This window comes from Typopeltis vanoorti, chromosome 5 (genome assembly GCF_054136105.1).
Source record: "Typopeltis vanoorti isolate ZY-2024b chromosome 5, IOZ_Tvanoo_1.0, whole genome shotgun sequence".
Lineage (NCBI taxonomy): Eukaryota > Metazoa > Arthropoda > Arachnida > Uropygi > Thelyphonidae > Typopeltis > Typopeltis vanoorti.
This window is the reverse complement of record NC_143553.1, coordinates 147020534-147046112: the sequence shown is the minus strand read 5'-3', so window position 1 is coordinate 147046112 and position 25579 is coordinate 147020534. Positions and strand designations below refer to the sequence as shown.

At 34.2% G+C, this 25579-nt stretch overlaps 2 protein-coding genes across 5 annotated transcripts in view; one reads left to right on the top strand and one right to left on the bottom strand.

The window, feature by feature from the left end:
- LOC150106923 (F-box only protein 39-like) overlaps positions 1-5405 on the bottom strand; it is a 48393-nt gene extending 42988 nt beyond the window's left edge. The window contains exon 1 of the mRNA XM_090393505.1: positions 5338-5405. Coding sequence (XP_090249631.1) covers positions 5338-5405 — 68 coding nt within the window. The remainder of the gene's footprint in view (positions 1-5337) is intronic.
- The window catches only part of LOC150106921 (lysophospholipid acyltransferase 6-like), a 219177-nt gene continuing 197044 nt past the window's right edge, over positions 3447-25579 (top strand). For 2 of the 4 annotated variants that reach the window (XM_090393381.1, XM_090393379.1), the window contains exon 1: positions 22593-22683. The gene's annotated coding sequence lies outside the window, so the exon portion shown is untranslated. Of the gene's footprint in view, positions 3468-22552; positions 22684-25579 lie in introns of those variants that run through there. The other 2 variants (XM_090393380.1, XM_090393378.1) reach the window with 2 other exon arrangements.

Genomic DNA, 25579 nt, shown 5'->3' with positions numbered 1-25579 from the left:
CATCACTGACGGGAATCGAACCCGGGTCATTCCAACCAAAGGGCTTCGTCTATACTGACCGAGCTGTAAACACGTTATAGGCGGGAAAGGTGTATTTATATTTATGAAAGTTTAATCATAACTGCTTTATGATTTATTATAACACTTAAACAACTAAAGAACACACTACCTTTTTTTTTTTTTTAATTTTCCCGATCATTAAGGTTTTATACCAGATCTGAACACGGAAAGAAAAAAGCTTTTGGTTTCTCTGGAATCAATGCACAACGGAATAAACGGAAGTGTGCCGCAGCCATTTTTCTAAACAACTCCAAAGCATTGGATTGCGCTCATCCGGTCTACTCTGACAGATAATTTATAGATGTGGTATGAGAAGAGTTGCTAATAATCGGTTTAAATCGTATTTAGTTAACAAAAAACAATTCGTTAATCTAGGCAAATTCAACAGTGAAATACAGATTATAAAATATGGCGTACTGCAAGGATCAGTTTTAGGACCTGTTGTGTTTTTAATCTGTGTAAATGGCTTTGTGGCAGCAGCTTATTTGACAAAAGACTGTCCTTTGCTGATGGCACCGTTCTGATTTATAATGAAGTTAATGTCGATGCATTAGAGGACCACATACATGAGGCTGTGGCAAAATCCACATGCTTTCGTAATAATGGCCTCAAAATAAATTTAGACGAAACAAAATATAATACTTCAGTTTAACAAATAGCTATATCGCCATCTATCAATAACATGGCAGGACTTAAATTGTGATGGAAAACATATTATCGCTTAATATTAAAAAAGATTTGATAAATTATATCATGAGCTTCTTGCACCTTTCATTTTCGATTTACTTGTAGATTTTCACAAAAAAAAAAAAAAAAGTCATATCCATCTTAAGATGGATATGTAATAGGCACTCTCAACAATGTAATAGGCACTCTCAACAATGTAATAGGCACTTGTTGCTTCAGTGGCGCATGTCTCATTGAAAAGATGATCTTCATTGTTGAAAAGAAAGCTCAAACTCGCTTTCACCAATTTCGGATCATTGTATGACTTCGTTTGTTGTAATCAGAAAGAAAACACAGATTAAAAACAAAAGATCTTAAAACTGCTTGTATGTATAGAAAATACATTTACAGTACTGTATTTATCGATACCGTAAGTTTACGTTGTCTGTTTACAAGATGAATTGTCTGTCTGTCAGTACCTACATCGCTATTGTCCTATATGATACAAAACACTGTAGGTGCTATACGTATTACTAACACTAGGCATCAAAAATTAAAAGATAATGCGAAAAAGAAATTCAAATTTATTTACGGGTATAACGAATCATGCATTAATACGAAGCAGCAGCAATAGGATTGCTTTATGGTAGCCTAGTGCAATCGATACAGCTGCTTCGTGGTAGCCTAGCGTATACAATAATGAATGAATCGTTATAAAATTTTTATTTTATGCTAATTAATTAGTTTAACTAATTAATAACAGTTTATTTTATGCAGTTATGATTTAACACTGCACCTTTACGTTTGTTTACATTTCTCTCGACTGCAAATGGCCATTCACGGTCTATAAGTGTGCTTAAGTTTTGATAAATTTTCACTTTTACGATAGATTTGCGCATATTTTATGGTAGTAAAAATAATAAAATAGACTACTATTTTATCATTTTTAATCTACATCTATTTTATGAATTCATGACATACTTAACTCGTTCTTAATTTTTTCGATATTTCTAGGCTACGCGGTTCGCCTGCGAGTTTTTCAATAAAAAATTTTTCCAATACATTTGGTGAAAAAAATCCGCGTATAAGTGGAACCACGCAGTTCAAACCCGCGTTGTTCAAGAGTCAACTGTATGTAATATTTTATCAAAACCAACATTATTATATCGCAATGAAGTATGGACAATAAGAGAAAGAGATAAAAAAAGAAAAGAAGCGTTGCAGAAGAAATTGAATATATGAAAGAACCAAACCAAACACCAATAATGAAAAAATAAATAAATAAATAACACAGAACCAAATAGAAATGCATTTAGAATACCAAAGAGTAGAACGAAATAGAGGCAGATGGAAGAAACACTGGATCAAGACCGGAAGAGGCCATCAGGCCTAGATTCGCGAAAGAAAGAGGGGAAAAAAATAAGAAGAAATTAATCATAATGACATTATTAACGTTAGACGTATATCTTGCAACCAAGCGGTTTTTTAAATGTGGACATCAACATTTTCATGGGGTAAAGGTCCTGTAATGTGAAAAATAAATCTATATAGCAAAGATTTTTCAAAAGGCATTTTATATGTGAGAAATTATTACAAAAATTTATAAAAATCTTAAATCCAGCATTATTTCCAAGCCGAATATAGAAACTATAAAAGTTTCGTATGAAATTTGACCAGAGAGCTTACGGGAATACACTTCCAGTATTTACGAGTTGCCCTAGCCGGATCTTATAGGAGACATGCCTGCTATGAGCGTCCATATATTCGCCTCCTATTGGTCCATTTTGATAAAGTTTCACTGACCTGACAGCTGTTTCAAACTGGTTGGTTTTCGTCATTTTTTCCTTTATTTTATTCTTATTTTTATCTTTATTTTAGTAAAAGTTATTACAAAAATATTATAACTGATTTGCATTTTATATTTTCCAATAAACCAAACGGCAGTCTCACACTCAGCGATAACGTTCATTGCCTACGTGGAGACAATCGCATACATCCATGGTCACTGTGGAATTTGAACTTGCAGTCTGTCAATTGGAGAGTGGATATGCTAACCACTAGGTCAAGCAGACTGTAAGTTAAATGTTCATACAGACGGCACTAATAATTATTTAAATAATATATTATTATTATTATTATTATTATTATTATTATTATATATGTAGGTACCTCCAAGGATTAGGAACTCATCGAGGGAGGGCCCCTTGAAGGTGTATTGCCCTTGCCACCCATCACATCTTTTCTTATACTATTTAACGAAGACACATTCACAAATCACAAACACATTCACATCCACAGGCAGCTTACTCAATTCACTTACTACATGCCATGAAAAGAACCAGAATCTCACATTCTTTTTGATCCCACTCTTACTCGGCTTCCAGAGATTACTCGGAATTCTTCCCCTGCCATGAACTGCAAAATTTTCCTTGTATCAATACTGTAAGAACCTCTCACTAAATTGTAAGTTTCTATCGTATCTACTCTCCTCCTCCTATTTCTCAAACTTTGAAGGTCAGCCTATCATATGTAAAGTTGTACAAGTCAGATATGATTTATGTTAGCCGGCGTTGAACCTTTTCCACTGATTCCTTATTATAATGGAACCTCCTAAGCGGCCATATCAGAGTACAGTAGTCCAAATCCACTGCTGGACGAAAGCTTTCCAAGATTACTCCCAGCGGTGGCTCGTGGCTTGAAATCGTGGAGGTGCTGCAACTTTTGAAATACACATACACACTGTAAGTATAGTGTATACGTTTTTGGATAAAATATCAAAATTATGGTAAAAATTTAAAAAAAAATTAAACATGAAATAATATTGTTTATTATCGATAAAATTATAGTTTGGTATAATTCAAAATTACTTAAAAATAAAATCCATTATCATAACCCCAATAATATTCTAAAATAAAAACTATAACAAATGTTATGTCTTTAATTGTAATGTCCAAATATTTAAAGAGACGGAGTAAACACGATTAGCACTCGAACACTCTACTACTGGCGCAAACTGCATATAAACAACAGTGGAACTGCGCGACGGACAGTGTCGCATTACGCTAATAGCTCGCATCTCACTATGACGTGCATATGATTGCGCGCGTAGCAATATGACACTGTGGTAAACACAGTGCTGCTAGCGTCCTTCGCCCTCTTAAGTGCTACAAGATGGATTTTTATTCTTTTTTGTTCAAAATAAGAGAATTGTATAGGATTGTTGATGATAAAATTAAATATTAGAAACAAATATAAATAAATTATTAAATATATTTATATATCGAGAAAAATTGGGGGTGCTGCAGTTCCGCAGTGCCTATGCACAAGCCGCCCCTGATTACTCCCAAACTGTCTGTCCATGGTGCTCCTTTCCCAAGTCACTCCTGCAAATCTAACAATATCGTCAATCCATCGTGATTTAGGTCGGCGTCGTGGTCGTTTTTCCTCTCGTGGAATCCGATCCAGTACTTCTTCATACTTCTTTTGTCCATCGTTGATCTTGTCTTCGAGCAATATGCCCAGCCCATTGCCACTTCAGATGTTTCACTCGGCACTTTCGCTTGATTTCCTATCCACGTATTCCTTCTGTGATCCAGTCTTGTAATACCAAGCATACTTTTTTTCATACTAAATTGTGTTGTTCGTAATTTTTGAATTTCCTCTGCATTTAGTGTCCATGTTTCACAGCCATATCAACATAGGAAGAATACAGTGGTTAAAATTTTTTCTTCTCAGACATAATGGTAATTGTTTCTTGAATATTGCTGTAATTTTCCACATGCTTTCCATCGTGCGTCTTTCAGTAATTTAAACATTACTATTAAAATTATCTTCTATTCATTTTTAACTTAATGGGAGAATATTAAGGAAATAATACTGGCATCAAAACAACTACACAATTAGAAAATATTAAAATGTGGTGTAAATCAAATTATACAATATAAATTACATTAAAAAAAAAAAAACAAGGACTCGTGGTGTTGATAATCGTGATTTTTTGTTTTGTTGTTAAGGAATCAATTTCGTAAAAAATTGAGAAAAAAAAAAGATAAAATAAAAACTATGTCTTAATTAGATGGTGTAGTAAATCAAATCAGACAGGCTGTAAAAATATAACTACTGCAAATTATTACTGACCCCGGAACCGCATTTCCCATAGGGGATTATTCCTACACAGCAACGTACTTTAATTAGCATAAAACTATCTTGATAATAACCCTACGGACAAATCCTACGAGACGGAACAAATGCCGTTTCTCTTTTCGCCCTCACAGCTATGAGCCACTACACAAAAAAAGAGTGTAGGCAGTGTGGTATTGGTTAGCTTGAATACATAAGCTGTATAACAGAACATAAAATATGACGCGATATTAATATATTAATATATATTCGAAATAAATTCGGCCTTCTTCCTATGATCATTTCATTTATAAACATAGCAATAATAGCAAATTAGTCTAAAACATGCACACTTTCAAACATTATCAAATTCTATTCACGCAGAATCCATCTGTTGTATGCGCAATGACAGTCCGATTTTGATAGGTTGAAACGCACCCAAATGCTACTTTAAAATATCATTAATTTCTCCTCTTCCTTTGGCCTGCTTACCTGGTTTGTGCCGAATATAAATGCTCAGTAAACGCTTCGAGCAATGAAACCAGTGTTGGCAAGTACATTTTATTAAATCGTAAATTATTCATTCCCACAATTACCACCTAGTGGCACGCGATATCTGAAAATAAGTGTGAGCAAATTCTTACGTGGATAGCCAATAACAAACAAGCTTCTCCCACTCTATTATTATTATTCGAAAACGATATCGTTTGCTGTTTGTTTATGATTCAACTGCAAACGTTCTATTATAGAAACAAGAACTGGTATAACGAATGTTCTTGAATTAATATTATCAACCACCATTTAAAATAAAATAAAAACAGTTATATAAATGTAGAAACATAAAATTTAAAATTATATAAATACCTTGATAAGTTTTATTATATCCACATTCGATGATTCATATATTTTTTTCCGTTTCCTAAATTTTGGGAGGAAAAAAAAAGTACTGTAAATTTCGTTATTTCTTCGATTTTTAAAATAATCTACAACTCCTTTCATTAATATCGTCTGGAGTTGCTTGCTTTAAGCTTGTTTTGAACAGCAGATTTTTTTTTTAATTTTTTCAGTCTTCTCTTTATGTAGTAGTTTCACGCAGTAATAATTTTTCCCCCCTTTGATAGTACGTCTAAAATTAAATGGCCTTCTGTTGTTTAATCGGAATTATAAATCACAATATTCGTGACTTGCCTGTTTGTTTATATAACACGTGCAAAAACACATTTAATAATAGCACGGACATGAGGTGTCCTATAATCCTGTCACTAGTGCCCTTCTGACGCCCTTGACAACTGCCACAACGCCAAACGTTCAACTGTTACTAACGGTTATTTTGTAAATAAGCAAAACAAGCAATTATTTATTCATTGGGGAAGTGATCTCTGGGTAATCTCTAAGAAATTTGCTAAGAAATTAATATTTGTATAAGGTATACTAAACAGTAAAGAATTATTTTAATCGCCAAAACAAAGATTTCAACCAATGCACCATTTGCGAGATCATCTTCTAAGAACACAAGCAAAGGATCAATATTCTGGAGTTCTTTATGTATAATGCGCATGGAACCACCTCCTGCTGTTGCTTGATTTGTAATTTAAATTTGTTTTCTCTCGTAAAATGAGTACATGTGACAAATACAAATATAACAATGGAAACAAACTTATTGCAAGTTAGAATATTTCGGGACGTCATCTCTCCTCGGAACCCCCGCATTTTCAGTGTGAGAGCCCCAAAGAGAGGTGGGCTCATCATAAAGAATTCACTTATTATATTCGCGTGGGAAACATATTAAACCTGTCTCAAGGTTATCGTTAAGGAGGAAGCTATGTAGATACGCACGTAGTTTGTATTATGTCTCTTAGTTCAACTTTACCTTTTTTAAAAAATTCTCAATGTTTAGAGGACAAAAAAATAATATATATATAAATTAAAGATGTATTTAAAATTTTAAATATTTTTCTCCTAAATTGAGAGAAGAAGCAGCCGATGTAATTTTTTTGTGTACTTCGCTAATAATTTCTAATCAGTTTGATTTTAGCTAAGAACTGATTGTTGTAGTTGTTTTGAATTATCAATGAAACAACTAAGGCTACAAGGTCAATATATTACTATAAGTTAACGCGTGTGTATTCTTCTGGACGGTGTGGCTGTTTTGCTGGATTGAAAAAAAAAAAAAAAAAAAAACATTCCGAGGGGTAAAGAATATACCTTCTCTTATGAAACCGATTATGTTATACTGGTATCTCGAAATTAAATAAATAAAAAAAATAATAAAATTTAATGATCAGAATCTTATACATTGGTTAAGAAACTTTTTTTTTTAAATCACTTTCTTAATACATATTAAGATGTATTTGTAGAATATCCTAGAGGATGTGTAAAGTGTAAGGGTGTCCCTTAAATTTAAAATTTCGATCTACCATATGTGTGATGGTAGATCGAAATTTTAAATTTAAGGGACAGGTTGCAAAGTTGAAAAGATCATTTAGGGTTGCTGCAATATTAAGAACATGAATCAGCGGGGAGATAAAACGGTAGTGATAGCATTTTTTATAAGGCCCTCATCACATTTAGGACTATGGTGCTCAAATCTGGTCACCGAGACCGAGATTTGAAGAAGGGGACACATTGGAGAGGATGCAGAGGAGAATGAAGAAGCTTATGATTGAGACGTTTAAGCTATTGAGAGGATACGAGACAGAGAGAGAAAATTTTTCAGATGGTGGAACACAAGGAATGCAAGGACCTAGAACCATCCTAGGAAATTGTGCAAGATAAATAAGGTGGGCAAGTTTATGAAATTAATATTGCCAAAAACCACATAAAAAGAAAGATAATTTATTAAATCACTTACTAGTTTCGTACAACGATATTGTGTACTTCAGATTAATAAATAAAACACAATTATAAAAGAGACATTCAATGGATCTTTCTAAATAACAAATCGTCATTTTTGTTATTCATTCACAACGAAATAGACGGATGCAGGAACGAGATGTCATGAGCGTGGGTCATTGTTACAGGATATAAGGTATTTTGTCTCATAGCCTAATTCATCCACACGTAGATCTCTCATGTATGCTGAATCAGAGAACATTTAATATCAGTTCTTGGATTTTATTACACTGGATTTGGACATCGTATCATCTCACTAGCCTTTTTAAATTGGCGTACATAAGTATTGAATTCTGTGTATGGTGTTTTGGCGCTTTACTAATTGACTTGATGGGTTTTGTTAGTTTTGTGAAAGGCTAATCCAGATTTATGCGCTCGTTTTTTCACAACATCTCTCTCTCTCTTTTTTTTTTTTTTTTTGACGAAAACGGATTTTTATAAACTCCTGGTCTCTTCATATGTTAATGTGGTTATTTCGGAGATCTTAACATCGTGAAGATTTTAAGTAGCGGTCGAAAGGCAACGTTTAAGTTGTATTCTTGTAAGAATTTAGCTAGTTTATCTGTAACGGTCTTCCTAAAGCAACTTTTTTTTTCTTTGTTTATTTATCGGACAAAACAAAAGAGAGCAAGTGATGCAGATCAAAATCCCCATATGACATCATGGACATAGTCACAAAAAGCAAGTGTGATACTTCAAACTGATCTAAGAATATAAACTTATGTAAAGATTACATCTTTAAGGCCAAATTTCGATACTTTAACGTTACTTCTCAGAAATCGATCGATATACTGTATATATATATACAGTATATATATATATATAAGAATACTAGTGCTAAGTGAGATATAGATCAAACAGCTTGGACTTGACTGATATTCTGTTTTTAATTGCGAAATGCTTCATGACCATCGTAATTATGCCTATTCAGGAATATCAATCCTGTATGCTAGGAAAAATACTTTTAATTTTCATAAACTGGAATCAAATATGCACAGTGATAAAACTGTGATTTGTGAATATACAGTAATTAATATACTCATATTTTTTATATACCGTGCACATGATGGTCCAGTTGATATATTTATCATCCTCCTTTATACGTATATTAGGCCTAATGGCCTATTACGATTTGAAACCGCGACTGCCTCGAGGAATAAGGTGTTAGCCCTATGCCTCCCAGTGTGTTCTATGTCTATAGATACGTGTATTCACGAGGCCGGTTTGCCTGTTCTTGGGGACGAAAAACTCGGGTTTCCGGGTGAAAAAATTCCCTACCTCAGTATGAGACCGGATAGCTCACCTTTAGTCGAAAGAGACCAGGTAAAGGTTCCTCATGTTCCTCAAAGGGAATCGAATTTATACTGACTGAGCGACGGGAAGCTCTTGATATATTTCTAAGTGAGTTAAATAATGTCTTAGAAACATTAAAACACGAAAATGTTATACCACTTGGTAATATAAATTTGGATTTATATAAGAATACTAGCAAAATTGAAGAATATATAAAAAAATATTATCTTTACATGAATTTCTTACATGCATAGATGGCAATACGAGAGAAGCGAACAACTCACATTGTATTAATCACATATTCATAAGAAACAAAATAGCCTATGAGGTAACCTCTGCAATCTATTTGAACAAAACAACAGATCATATAAAATATAAATGTCACAAGTATCTTTAAAGAAGCAAAATAACAGATTATTATTCGATACTCTTGAATCTATCATTACCTATAGCAGCGTTTCCCAAACTTTTCCGACGACGGAACACTTCACAAATCCTGAAATTTTCACGGAACACCTTGGTTATTTTATAATGTATTAATTGATAATTAAGTGGTAATTTAGCTGATTTTTATTATTAATTAATAATTGATCATTAATTATTTAATTAAACATCGATTCAACATCATTAAATTAATTTATGCTGATTTTCATTGACATATCCCATTCTGATCACCAAAAATTTATAATATTATTATTAGTACTTACGAGTGAATGCAGACTTTTTCTCCTTTGTGCTGGTAGTATTCCCCTCCTGTACATCCTGAGGATCGCTTTGTAGGCTGGTGGTGGATGACTCACTATCTGTTGCGTCACAAACACCTTCAATACGAGATTTCTGAACACCAAAATTAAACAAAGCCCCTTGTCTCTTATTCATGTTAAAATTTAAATCTGCAGGCCAATTACTTTTTTCAAAATGTACTACTGTCTTTTATACCAGTGCTGTTAATGTAATTTTTAAGTCTCTGCTATTTTTATATATTTCTTTGAAAATTCACGGCACTACGGTTTCCAAACGTTCACCCTACAATACGAACTTGCGAAGAAAGTATTCAGTATTACTAGATTTGAAAACTGGATACAGACTACCTTGATCTTCAATTTTAGGCGGAAAAAATTTTCTTTATACTTCCTTGCTGATTGGTCACTAATATTTGCACAGATGTTATTTCTTTCAGTTTTCAGAACAGAGGATACGCCGCCCATTGTTGTAAATGGTTTGTAGGCAATTTTTATGATCGGTCATAAACAGCGGTATTCTCTTTCCCGATTGTTGAAAGATTTCGATGTGTGAAAATTAACGAAAATTCGTGAATATTTCCAAGTTTAAAAATATGCCGCTTGGTCACTGATATTTGCTACACAGATGGCATTTCCTTCAATTTTAAGAACAGAGGATACGCCGCCCATTCTTATAATCCGCTTGCAGGCAATTTTTATGACCCGTCATAAACAGCGGTGTTCCCATTCCCAAATGTTGAAAGATTTCGATGTGTGAAAATTAACGATACACAGATGTTATTAGGCGTTCTGGATCTGACCTTTTCGACATATTCACGAATATTATTCTCCTCAGAATATTTTTACTATAAAATATTTATTCATGAAAAATGCTTATAAAACTAAACTGACAAATTCCAGGAGAAAATTTCTCGCGGAACACTTATTCACCTTCCGCAGAACACAGTTTGGGATACCCTCACCTATAGTCTGCTCACAGTTGAGAGAGCCATAGCTGGCAGAGTGCCAAGAAGAGTCAATTCATGTTGAAGGAGAGAAAAGAATAAGGAGATTGCCAATTCGTTACCAACACGCGAAATCACGTGCTTCATATGTAAAATTTTCCAACTGTTAAACGAGCAAAATGATTCCCACTTTAAAAACTAGAATTTTCATAAAAGAAAAGTTAATTTTTTTCAACGTATAATAATAAACACTCATTTCACGAAACAGATTTATTATCCTATTATCGGAATGGATTCTCTCGCATGAGTTGTGCGGGTAGTCGTGAAAAAATCGACATTGGTATCAATTATAATGCATTTGAGAAATATATAAAAAAATATCAACTATCACAAGATGACCTATTACATGTAAATCAATTATATGAGAAATTCGTCAAATTAATTAAATGTGCAGATAGCAAATTCTAATATAATAAAAGAAGTGGAAAAAAGGATCTTCTCATAGACTGGCTTACTAATGAAGAAAAAATATGATCAGGACAAAAGAAAAATTACCTATACTTATTAAAAATTATTTAATAAGTATAGAAAGAATCCGTATATTTGGTTTTCGAAAATAACTATAAAATTTCGCGAAACTCTTACAGGAAGAAATAAAGTACGCCTAAGAAAACCATCCCCTAATCGAATTTCGTTCTTTTATGAACGATAAAAGTAAAGAATGATGGTTGGGAAACACGATACTTGGCATTACGAAGAGGAAATTATGTAAAATCTTAGAGGACAATGATGTCACCGCTGTACTTAACGAAATGAATAACCTCTTTAATAGCTACGGTGATGGTGACTTTGATCCTACAGAAAGGACAAAGTACGTGAGTCGCCTACCGTTCGCGAAGAATTCTGTCTATATACAGTAAATGAGGATGAGGTAAAGCAGTTTTTCAAACTGAGGGTCGCGACCCGTTAGTGGGTGGTGAGATCAATTTAACGAGTTCACAACAGCTTTTTTGTATGAAATGGAACAGAAAAACATCAAATTGTATCCCACAGATTTCGTAGTTTAACTCGTTCACACCGAGCCATATCACGTCTTGAATGTTTTCACGGTATATAGTGTCCTTTCTGCATCCAGCGGACACATTTTTACAAAGGTGTCATGCAAGAGACGCATAGATCCTCTTTTCTTCTTATTCGATAATTTTCTGTTATATATTTTTATAATCCTGTTTTTAATATGTATTAATATATATTAAGGGAATGAGGTGGATATATTAAGTTTGTTAATTTGTGTATATTAACATAAGGTTTATCTGGTTCGCAAAAAGGAAAAATCCTGGTCTCAAAGAGAAAAGAAAGTCCCTATCTCCGTCCTTACCCTAATCTGAACATCTGAACAAATAAATAAATAACCTAAGATGAAATTTGAATTCAGTTATCTTTTCTAGTCGTGCGCTTTTGTGTGTGTGTGTGTGTGTGTGTGTGTGTGTGTGTGTGTGTGTGTGTGTGTGTGTGTGTGTGTGTGTGTGTGTGTGTGTGTGTGTGTGTGTGTGTGTGTGTGTGTGTGTGTGTGTGTGTGTGTGTGTGTGTGTGTTTCTTTGCAAAATTGCACATTTGATTGGTGCTATACGAGTGAGTTCATACGACACGAAAAATACACGAAAATAACAGGGAAGCATCAATTTGCAACGTAGCTCATGTTCGAATGAAAATAAAGAAACAGTACATACATTATTTCGCCGTTGTTATAGATGTGTAATTTTTTTATCTTACGAAATTTTGGTAATCTTGTAATAATATCCACGACACTACGTCTGTCGAAGGAAAAATATAAGTTTGCTTTTAGACTTTGTCTAGAAAATTTTTTTCTTTGCTTTTTTTTCACTCTTTTCTAGAATTAGTCAACTTTTGGTGCAATTGAGTGGATTTTTTTCGAAGAAACTCGGTTTTTTTTTTTATTTTTATCCTGCAGCTCAGCAAAATCAACCGTAGAATGATAACACATGAAATGCATACAAATAACTTTTGTTGTTGTTTTGGAGTTTAAGGCATCAGTTCATGCCTTTCAAGATATGAAAAACTCTATTTTTTTGGGACCCAAACCCCGCCATATCAGACTAATTAAATTCACCTTCAGATTAAAATTTCTCTTATAAAAGTTCTTCGCTTCCGACACAGGATTACAAACATCTTACCAACAGCACAGTATCATCGATACTGGTAGCTAATATAAGCATACAAATAGCACTGGATTAAAAGTATTGCCTCTTATTTAGTACAGGAATGCTTCATACTTCCAACTTCTGCGATGGCTACAAGTAAAAGCGAACTGCTCACCGATTTTCAAAAAAATAAATAAGTAAATAAAGTAATAACAATAATAAATATTTATTTTAAAAAAATACCAAGTCCTTAATTTCGGCTAAAAACTTTAACTTAAAAACCACCCTTTGAATAATGGAAAGACTGGAGTTAGAAGATTTATTTATTTATATAAATTCTGGAAGAACCTGTGTATCAATAAATAAGAACATATAAAGATAAATGGTCAGGAAAAAAGTTCAGCCAAATTCACAGATATAATACATTAAAATTGAATGCCTCTGTGAAAGTGGGTGGAGCGAGTCAACCTAAATGCTCTTTTCTGTACTGAGACAAATATGTTTTAGGGGGCTCTTACGGAGGCCACCCCAAACGTGAGAACAATATCTAAACAGATTTGTGATTTGCACAAGGTGAAAGCTGTTCGGAGATAAATAGTTTGGAGATTAGAATTTAGGTGGTGAAAGTAGATCCTTTTGTAAGTTGCTTTTGTGATATTGTGATTCGTGTAGCGTAAAGTTTGGCACATACCTAGAACTAAAAAATTTTAAAGTGTATAAAAAGTAAATAAATAATTTTAAATAACTTGTTTCTTGCATTTTTCTGAAGCCTAGATTGTCGAACACAGACGAAGAGTCATTACTCATAATTTACTGTATATCACCATACTGAACAGAATTTGCTTTGTAGTATACAACGATATGTCTAAAAAAAAGAAAAAAACATTATTTTTATGATTAAAACGATGTATCTGATCCTCTAAATGATTAGTCTTTCGATCTGTTGAAATAGAAATCTTAATTCACCATATAAATACACTGAGATCAGAATAAAGGCACACCCTGTTTGGAAGTATTATCCCTTGCACGATAAATGCTCTACACTGGTATCAAGGGACTTAAAAGATGCCAAAAGTCATATCATAGACCCAATAACTTGAGTTGTAAACAAGCACGATTGATTCCTGGTTTCATCACCAAGAAATAACAGGAACCAGGATTCATTGTTACATTTAATTTTTTCCTCAAATCTCAGCCATAATTTCTTTTCCTTGAATTGGCTTTGTGTGACACATTTCGTGATAATTTGCATTTATAATCATTTCGAGATATTAGAAGTTTTACGTCTGTCAATTGTATCGCGTCTATAGAACCTCACGATCTTGTCTCTGAATTACTGATATTGCAAGATAGTTTGGAATCTCACATAGCTTTGTATCCATGCTCTGGGCAGCGTTTCAAACCAATGGAATGGGTTCCAGACTTATAACAGCAAAATGTAATCGACGCGTCACGACAGGTCAGTTAAAAGTCGGCTCCATTCAAGCACAGGCACGAGGATATCTTTACAAACTGTGGATGGACGTCTGCAACACGTAAGCTTATATGCCCGAATACCTGTAGTCTGCGTCCCTTTATCCACAGCTCATCGTAGAGCACGTTTTCAGTGGTGTTGTATCCATAAAAAAAAAAAAAAAAATGGACAAGACGCCAATCGGCTAATGTATTCTTTACAGATGAGAGTCGTTTTAGTCTTTTCTCCGATTCTAGACGACACTTGATCTGGCGTGCAAGTGGTACTGCTTGCAATTGCGAGAATGTTCGTGAAAGGGATAGATACGACGATACTGGGGTCATTGCGTGGGGTGGCATTATGCTTAATAGATGCGCCGAGCTACAGATACTGGAAAAAGGGACAACGACTGATGAACGATATTGCAACGAAGTTCTTCAACGGCATGTTCGATTGTTTGGTGGTGCTGTAAGCGAAGAATTCATTTAATGGATGACAATGGCACACCACATCGTAAACGAGCAGTCGAGATATTTCTGAAGGGATATTAAACGAATCGAGTGGCCAGCATGCTCTTCAGATCTCAACCCCATAGAACACATTTGAGACGCAATAGGGAGACGCATTGCTGCTCGAGAGCCTTATCCTTGCTCTTAAGGAGGAATGGGCCAGTTGCCTCAAGAATTGCTGAATCACTTGGTGTTAAGCATGGTGCGACGTTGTGAGAGTTGCATCGCAGTTCCGGGTGAACATATTCCATACTGAAAGGTCTTTCTGCATAGTTTTCTGTAAGCACTGTACATTAATTCCTTAACTACGTCCTTGTAACTTTTCCTAAAAACGTCTTGCAATGTAATTTGTACGAAATTTATAACACATTTTTGTGTAATATAATTTATTAGTATGCTGGTTATAAATTTATGCCAAAATATGGCTGTAGTCATGGTCGTGATTCCCGAGAGCCAGAGGGTATTCCCACCTCATGTGACCGTTTATTCATAAGTAGTATAGAAATAAAGGACACGACACAACATAAAAATAAAAATAAAAATTAATCAGGAACAGATTTTTAGAAATGTTTATAGTCTTTTTTTTTTCCTTTTTTTTAGGGGGGGGGAGTCAGGGCCCCCTTGGCTCCATCCCTAGGTGCGCCAATGTATACAGGTAAAAATGTAGTTCTTCCTTAGCTCTTGGACACTATGTACAATGGGTTATGTAAGATACTAACCTTCCTCAAGCAAGGAGTTATATGAATAATCTAATACAGGCCGATTTCAAACTGAGGTCTCAAGTTTCTCTTAGTAGTAAACACAAAGGTGGTTCCCGAGTTGGTAGAGAATACACACTCTCTCTCCAAACCGTTGAATCCCTCGGTGTATGGATGTTTGCGAATGTCTTTAGGTTATGTGAGATGGTATGAGACTGGAGCGTCGCTCATTGGTAGTCTGACGTGGCTTCAAACAGTTCGATGTTTCGTCATACGGTTGGGTTTCCAAATTAGTCAAAATAAAAAATAAAAAAACATCCTTGAGTCAAAAAAGAAAAAAAAAGGCGGTGAACACATGACAATTTGAACACATTTCAAATTCTAAACTCGACTGAACCCAACCAAAATGAACTATGTGAAGGCATCTGCCCAACACTGTGACGTCACAAATATTATGAGAAAGAATCATCTCTGAATAATCAACACTCTATTGATTCTTCAGAATTAATACCCCACATTGTCTCATATTTGTGACATTTTAATAGAATATAAGATGCAAAATATAAGCAATATAAGATGGGAAAATCAATTTTCCCATCTTATATTGCTACGATTCGTGTTTTTATACTGGAACTATGTTATTTAATTGATATGGTTTACTTGCATTATCCGGAGTTGTGTTGAACTAAATTGGCTAATGGGAGTTGGCTAATGGCATGCGTACATTAGCCAACTTCTATTAGAAAATGCGCTTGCGCAATGTTCATATCAGCAACTGGCTTTAAAGTGAGCAATAAAAAAGGTAGCAATTAAAAAAAAGAAAAACAAAATAAAATACCCGTACTCTAATCATCTTTTTTTTTAAACTGAGTTTTTATTATTTTCATTAATTCGTAAATCGGTAACTAATTATTAGGGATAAATTTGTCATTTATTCACCTCATGCTTGTTCCTGAAGGAAGAATTATGCACATGTAATTATAATTACAGCTAAAGATTTTTTTTTTTATTGCTACCTAAGCGCATACGTCACTCTTTAATTCTCTACGTGCACGTGTGTTGTCTTTATAACATGCGTGCTATATAGGCACGACCTAGTCTCACGTAGTTGTGTTTTAATCATTCACAATTAGGAAACATTCAAAAGGATATTGCGTTCGAATAAAAGATTCATTAACGAATTTCGCGCATGCGCCGTTTTGTATTGTCGTCTAGGTGACTTGCATATTTTTTTATTATTTTTTTTTTATTTATACTATTATTAAACTTACTGGTAAATTATTCGTTATTATAAAACGAATAATTTAATGTTTTCTAGATAAAATTAATATATTTTATCTAAAAAGAAAAAAATATTTTAATTCCGAATAAACGTGAATTATATATAATAAATCTTAAATCTAAAATAAGACTTCCTGGTTTATAAAATATCGGATTCGTATTCCATTAATCTTTTTTCAATATATATTCAACTTTGGATTTCCTTTTATCTGAAAAAAAAAGATCAATATTAGCTTTTTAAGAAAAAGGGTCCTGATCGTGTACTTCATCCGCGGATTGCGTGTCTTCTGAGAGCCACTCAAAGAGCATCACGGATATCCAGTTCGATATGAAATGAAGTACTTTGATAAGAACCGATGAGATCGTGACTGTGGATCTAATCTTTAATTCATATTTATTTAAAATGGCAAAGGCGGTTCATTATGCTAAAAGGAGTTGCAGCACGTCATCGCTTCCAAGAGGAGAAATATTGGGATGGTATAAAATTTGCTATCTGATAATATGACAAATTAAGTCTCCAAAGATAGTTTTAGAAAGATTTTAACTAAATGGGTGTTCTGGAATAATTAAGTACCTTTCTTTTTCTATGGAAAACATTTGAAAAGTCAAAACTCCACTTAGCTGCAACGGCTTTAAAAAAAAAAAAATAAAATAAAACATGTTTGTTCATTGCTCCTGTCATATTGAAGTGTCAAAGGCAAAAAAAAATAAAAAAAATAAAAATAAAAATACTTGCAAATGAAACCTGTACATAACGACATCCAAGCTTTAAAGTTGCAAGACAGCAGTTAGAATTGAAGGGATGGAAGTCTACCTTTATAAGTCACCTGACTTAACGCTACACTTTCTGCTTGTAACATATATGGGTCACGATATTAGAGGGGAGTATTATTTTTTTTTCTTATTTTATTATGATTTATTATCATTATTCATTACTGCATGCGTTATATTTTATAATAAATTCTATGTAACTCTGAATCCACTGGACATCTACAAGACTTGCCAATCAAACGAATATACGAGTATATTTAGGTGTTTCGGATCCAATACCATCTCTCGGTTACATTATAATAACAGTTCGGACTCATTCCATAAGACGTGATGTGCCTCTCTGTCTAGGAGTCTTGTTGGCCAGCTAAAACCTCGAGGTTTTATGGATATATATGTAGAAAGTTTTTTACCTTGGGTTTATTATACGTAAAAGATACCATGAAATTTTATACTTAGTTTTAATCCTTTTCCTAAGGAAGCAAAACAATATTTTGCGAGTGAAATATATTCACATCTCAGCTACTTGTATATAGAGGCCGATGACTTAATATCACCTACCTTAGTATGTATCCCATAAAGCAAAGCACACCCCCCTTTCAGGCGTGTATAATGCAATGTATAATGAGAAGGGTTCCTAGGCTCCCACTGATGAGACCTCAATAAAGGTCGAAACCGGTCTGGGTAATGGCATTATACACATCCGAACGGGGAGTGTGCTTTGCATTATGGGATACATACCAAGGCAAGTGATATGAAGTCATTAGCCTCTATATACAAGTAGCTCAGACGTGTGAATATATTTCACTCGCAAAACATTGTTTTTGCTTTCTTGAGAAAATAATTAAAACCAAGTATAAAATTTCTTGGTATCTTTAACCGTTTGGCTAAGAGAAGCTTTTAATCCCAACAGGATTAAAATTAGATAAAAATTTATCTGCTTTTAACGAATCAGAAATGAGTTATGAATCATTTTCCATCCCGTTTCCTGTCATTCAGATTGAGAATTAATTTCTAGTTCATTGATATTAAGATTTAAATGAGTAATCTCTGATGTCTTGACACTCATTTCTTGTATGATAAATAAGTTCTAGAACGAAACCCTTTTAAATTTCACTTTTATACAGTTTATTCTCCCAAAGCGAATCAGCAAATTTGTTTGTACTGCAGCGTACGTTTATCATGAATAAAAATTTAATCCCACCAACCAACCCCAAATCTCCACCTCTCGACCGCTGAAGATTAGAACCGGTTTAGGTGCTAGTGCTAAACTTATCTCCAACAGTTAAGATTTTAACCCCGCCATCATCCCTCACCATCTTTACTGTCTTCTCATCAGCTATGCTACTTCTTAAAGTGCGACAGAAAGATTGAAATCCATCCGTCCTCTTAACTGCAGAAAGGTTTCAAAGAGGCTTAGCTTTTACACTCAGCCATCTTCAAAGTCCCACAACAGTCAAGCTAAACCTGTTGGATAACTCATTCGAAAACAAGCTATCCAATACACAACAATGTAAATGTATTATTGTACTAAGAATACTCCATGAGACAATGTGGTATACTAATTGTCGTAACAATAGAGTGTTGATTATTCAGAGATGATTCTTTCTCATAATATTTGTGACGTCACAGTGTTAGGGCAGATGCATTCACAGATTTCATTTGGGTTGGGTTCAATCGAGTTTAGAATTTTAAATGACAAAGGAGTGTGTGACGGGCATGTGTTCACTGACTTTTTTTTTTAACTTTATATTTTTGCCTAATTTGGAAACCCTCCCGTAAGACCAAACATGGAACAGATTCAAGCCACGTCAGACTACTAAAGATCAGCGCTCCGGCTTCATACCGACTTCAACCTATAGATATTCGCAAACATCCATATTCGGAGAGATTCGAACAGGCATCATGTTTAGGAGAAACTGTATACGCTAGTAACTTGAGCAACCACCCCTGCTTGTGTCTACTACTGAGAGGAGGAAAAAGGAAAAAAAAAAAAAAAAAAACTTGAGATCGACTTTCATTTGATAAACCTTACCCTACACAACTCAGTTCAACGCATAGAACATCAATTATTATGTTTGATAACACTCAAATCCCAGACGAGATGAAATTTCTCTTCTCGGAATTACCCTGACATCAGGCCTCTCCTGGCATAAACACATCACAACCGTTGCATCCTCAGCTTCCAAAAAAAAAAAAAAAAAAACTAGGCTTTCTCTTTCGCTCAAGACGTTACTTTAATTCAAAACAGCTGTTAACATTATACAAATCACAAATCCGCCCAGCTATCGAATACTGTTCTCACATTTGGAGTGGGGCGCCAAGAAAAGCTCCCTCAAAATGCTTGACTCAATACAGAGGAGAGCAATTAGACTGATAAATGATCCATCTCTTATCAACTCTCTCCCCACTTTCACATACACGTTTAGTCTCTGCAATTTGTATATTCTATAAATATTTCCATGGAAAATGTTCATCTGAAACAGCATCAATAATCCCCCCACTCTGTACTAAACCCACTGGAACACGTACAGCCACCTCCCAACATCCTTTCAAAGTACACCATGAAACCTAGAGAACAAGTTTCTTTTCCTCCTCCTTCATCCCTGCTACTGCTGTACTTACTGCGGAACAGTCTTTCCCCTGATGTATTTCCAAAGGAATACAATATACAGGCTTTTAAATCGAATGTTAACAAGTTCCTTCTTTCCCATCCCACTACCCATATACGGTACATATAGATTTACCAACCAACCTCCCGTATATGGGCCCGACATAAATAAATAAATAAATAAATAAATATATATATATATATATATATATATATATATATATATATATATATATATATATATATATATATATATATATATATATATATATATATATATATATAATTCAAAAATTGATAAATTTTTAAGCCACCTCCCAACATCCTTTCACAGTACACCATGAAACCTAGAGAACAAGTTTCTTTTCCTCCTCCTTCATCCCTGCTACTGCTGGGATCATGGCTCCAAATTCCTCATTTGGAGCCATGGACATGATTCCCTTATGGATTTCCTTAAACATCTAAATAGTCGACATCCAAGTATAAAGTTCACAGCCGAGCTTGAAACTGATAGTTCTCTGCCTTTTCTAGATGTAAAACGGACCCGCTCTTCTGGTAAACTTAAAATTTCGATGTATAGAAAACCTACACATACCAACAGGTATCTTCATAGCCAGTCCCATCACTTCCCTCCAAAAAAAACTTGGAATAATTTCTACCTTGGAACATAGAGCTCGCTCTCTTCTTGAAGACCCAGATGAACTTCATAAAGAAATTAACGATCTCAAAACTACTTTCATACTTAATGGATATTCTAAAAGAATTATTGATAAATTCCTTCTTAATCCTCCTAGTCATCACACAGAAGAAATAAACACATTTAAAGGAAATATATGTTTTCCTTACATAAGTTCAGTTTCACAAAAATTAGCCAAGGTTCCAAGAAAATACAATATCAGAACTTTGTTCACTCCACTTCCAAAAATCCGCTCCTTAATAAGCCACCCAAAACCTTGTGATCATCGTCTTAAATATCCTGGTGTGTACAAAATATGGTGTGATTGTAATATTCCTTATTTCTGCCAAATCTATTGAACTGCGTATGGAGGAACACATGAGAGACATTACTTACAAGAGACAGCGAGCCAGTGCCTTATCAAGCCATATTCTTTCCTCGAGTGATCCTAATGATGAAAATCCAAGTCATACAGTCCGCTGAGACAGATCTACCAACATCTTTCGTTGCCATGATGAAATGGAGAGAAAAATCGTAGAATCTAGGGAAATTATCCTCAACCCTGAGCATCTAAATAATAATTTAAGCTACAACCTCCCAAGATAGTCATTCATTAGTAATCAAGGACTGGCGTTCACGTGATGCTGCTAGCACGCACTCCTCCAGCAATGCAACAAGCGACAGAACAGTTTAAACACAACTACAACATTTTCATGCTGGTTATGTATGGAGACTCTCTATGTTGTTCATGATATCTTTAAGCTTCAGTGTTTAGTGTTTTTTTTTCTTTTATAATGTCACCTGATGAACGCTGTTATAAGCCGAAACTAGTCGTGTTTTACTAATAAACTTTTTCACCTAACTCTCGGTTTAAGTCATTCAACTCTTTTTTAAAATATGTATTTCAACCGAGTCAATGAATCTTCATATATATATATATGCAACTGCACTGCAGCTCACACAACGTCGTACCATGCTTGGCACCAAATGATTCAGGAGTTCTTGAGGCAAATTGGCCCACTCCTCCTTCAGAGGAAGGATAAGGCCATGTTTGTTTTCTGAATGGGAATTTCGAGCAGCAATGGATCTCCCTATTATGTTCCAAACGTGTTCTGTGGGGTTGAGATCTGTGGAACGTGCTGGCCACTCGATTTGATTAATATATTCGATCTCCAGAAGTATCTCCATTGCTCGTGTTCGACGTGGTGCGGCATTGTCATTCATAAAAATGAATTCTTCGCTTACATTACCACGGAACAATTGAACATGAATTTGAAGGACTTCGTTGCAATATCGTTAACCAGTTATAGTACCTTTTTCCAGCACTAAAATAAATAAATAAATAAATATAATAATATCTCTCTATATATATATATTTTTTAACTATACAACATTATGGTAAAGTGAACTGAGCTTTGTGGTTCCACTGTTGTATATTGAACAAATTTCCTTTCTGAAACTAGTGCATAAATTCCAATGATTTTATGAAAAATCCATGCTAAAATATCAACCCAGCGTTTGTATTTTTTGACGAAAGATAATTTAATGTATCATTTTAGACTGAAATGTATTTATAAAATTCCATATCAACCAAGAAATTCATTGTTGATCGCATACATACGTTCTGATATAAGTTTAGAACAGCACAAGACAGCATACACGCATTTTACGATGTTTAAAAGCTATTCCTATGTACGGACTTTAGCAGTTTATGTAGCAAGTAATTATTCTCATAAATACTGCTATTTTTCAGTGAATTAAAACAGTCGAACAGTTGTCAGTTTCCTTTAGAGTACTTTTTATTTATGGTGAGTAATATTTTACGTTGTTTGAGTGCTATTTTAATATTCACAATCAACTTCTAATTGATATACAAATCAGAAACGCAAATAATAAATATAAACGAAGATGGCTTTCTTTTCTAAGTTCTTGTTTTCCCATTTATTTTTTTCCTACACGGTTCCTTTCATGGTGATCAGTTATTTAATGACCTGACCCATAGTTCGCCCACAGTTTATAGATCTCTTCTTGGCGACTTGCCAAGAATAGTCGATTCATGCTGAAGGGGAGAAGGAAATGAAGGACGTACGAATTGGTCGCCGACACGCGAAATCACGTGCTTTATGCATAAAAGTTTTCCAACTGTTATGCAAGCAACATAGTTAACTACAATGATCATAAAAGAGAAGTTAATTTTCCGACTTGTAATAATAAACAACTCATCCCACAATACGGACTGATTACCCTATTATCGGAATGGATTCTCCTCCTGTTGACATGCGCAAAAGTGTCGAAGGGTCTGTAATCTGTGGGCGTACTATACCGAGAGTTCATTAGGTTGAGTGTAACCTCATCAGTATTGTTTAAACCAGTGGTTCTTAACCGGTGTTCCCCGGAATACGTGTGTTTCGCGAACTGGTTACAAGTGTTCCGCCGGTGAAAGATGTCACATGACGCTTTACTACGAAGCACGCCAATTTTGCTTCAAAAATTAAAGATTATTTCAAGAGATTGTTGAACATGCAAGTTAAACAATAAATTATTTTGAAAAGACTGTTAAAATTTCCGATAAGGCACAACTTGCATCATATAAGGTAGCTGAATTAATTGCTGTAAAATTAAAACCACATACTATATAGCAGAGTCTATTATTTTACCAGCATGTTGTGAAAGAGTAAACATTATGTTTGGCAACGAAGCAAAAAAGGAAATTATGAAAACTCCTCATTCGGAGATACAATGAAGCATAAAATGAAAAATATGTCAAATGATACTGAGTTAAATAAACTTTCCAAACAACATTTTGCTTTACAAATCGAAGAGTCCACTGACATTAGCGTAAAACTCATATACTAGGATTCGTTCGTTTCATTAATGAACCAAATAGTGAATCAATTTCTATGCTGCAGAGAACTTACCAAACGTACAGCAGGACAAGATATTTTTGACTCTATTACGTCATATTTAGAAAATTTTAAAATTTCATGGGAGCTGTGTAGGAATTTGTACGGATGGTGCTCCATTAATGGTAGGCTCTATAAAAGAATTTGTTACCCTTCCAAAGAAAATAAACCCAAACATTATATCTCTGCACTGTGTTTTGTACAGAGAATCTCTACTTTCAAAAACATTATCGGCAATATTAAAATCTGTACTAGACCAAGTTGTAAATATGGTAAATTACATCAAGTCAAGACCCTTAAAAGCACGCCTTTTTTTTTTTTTTTTAAAAAGTTGCATATCTATCGAAGCCTTGCTTTAACACACTGAAATAAGATGGTTATTCAGGGATCAAGTACTATTCCGAATTTTAGACCTTAAGAATGAATTATTGGCCTTTTTTAAAATGAAGATACAGATGATTTTGTAAAATGATATTTTGGTGTGCTAAAATGGCATATTTAGCCGATATATTTTTTTAATTACTTAAATAGCGTTAATACAAGTATCCAAGGGAAACATGAAAATATTTTGACATCCATTCACAAATTGTCAGCTTTTCATATAAAAGAATCTCTTTGGAAAAACCTCATATTAGAAAAAAATAATACAGTAGATATGCTTCCTTCGTTCCATAATAAAAATGTCGAGGGAATTGCTTCCGCTATAACAGAACATTTAACAATATTGGAAGAAAAGATTTCAAGTTACTTTCCTTCCTTAAATACACACAATTATGACTGGATCCAGTCATACAGTTAATACATCCAGTTGTGAATTTTCGTTACAAGAAGAAGAACAATTCGTTACGTTGTCAACGGATCGTACTCCAAAAATGAAATTCTCTGAAATAACTCTCGAGGAATTTTGGATTTTTGTCCAAGCCGAATACCCAGCTCTCTACACAAGGGCACTGAAAATTTTGTTACGGTTTTCAATATCATATTTCTGTGAGCTCAGTTTCTCACACAAATCATGAAAGACTTACTAATATAGACAAAAAGAATGAGGGTAGCTATATCGCATGTTAGACCTGATATTGCCGAAATCTGCAAACGCCGACAAGCGCAAGTATCGCATTAAAATAAGTTCAATTTTTATAAAAGGCAAGTTCGTGCATATTTTTATTGTTAGTTTTATGACCCTAATGATTTTGGTGTTCCCCAAATTTTTCTTATAATCAAAAGTGTTCCGCGACTTCGAAAAGGTTAAGAACCATTGGTTTAAACAGACCTATTTAATTGTTGGCCAATACTAGTGTTTGTAAAAAAAAAAAAAAAAAAAATTGAGTATTATATCTCAATGTTGATGAGATAAGGTTTCTGCGGGGAGATAAATACACGTGTTTTTTTAAGTACTTGCAAACCAAGACAGTTCCGATGAAGAAGGTAAATTAAATTCCTTTATTGGCTATAAAATATGGATGGATCCATAATATTTTCCATTTTAATATACTTTATAAAGTTTTGTACGATTTTTATTGCTTAAAGTAAGTCGTGTTTATACAAGCGCCATTAAAAAATAAAAATAGGCTTGAAACGTATGTCTAAAAAAGTTAATAGAATGTAAAGTAGTACCCTGAGAGGATAATGGATGGCAATGCTGTAGCCAATGAAGTTCTAACTGAGGCTCGGCTGTTGCTGTTACCCCCCTGGGACGCAGAGATTCGAGAGTTTGAGTTCGCTCTCTTAAGGTTTTTGCCTTAAGGGAGCAATTTGAGTCTCCTGGGAAAGTGCTTTCCGGCCCAGCCCGGTGAGTGGCTTT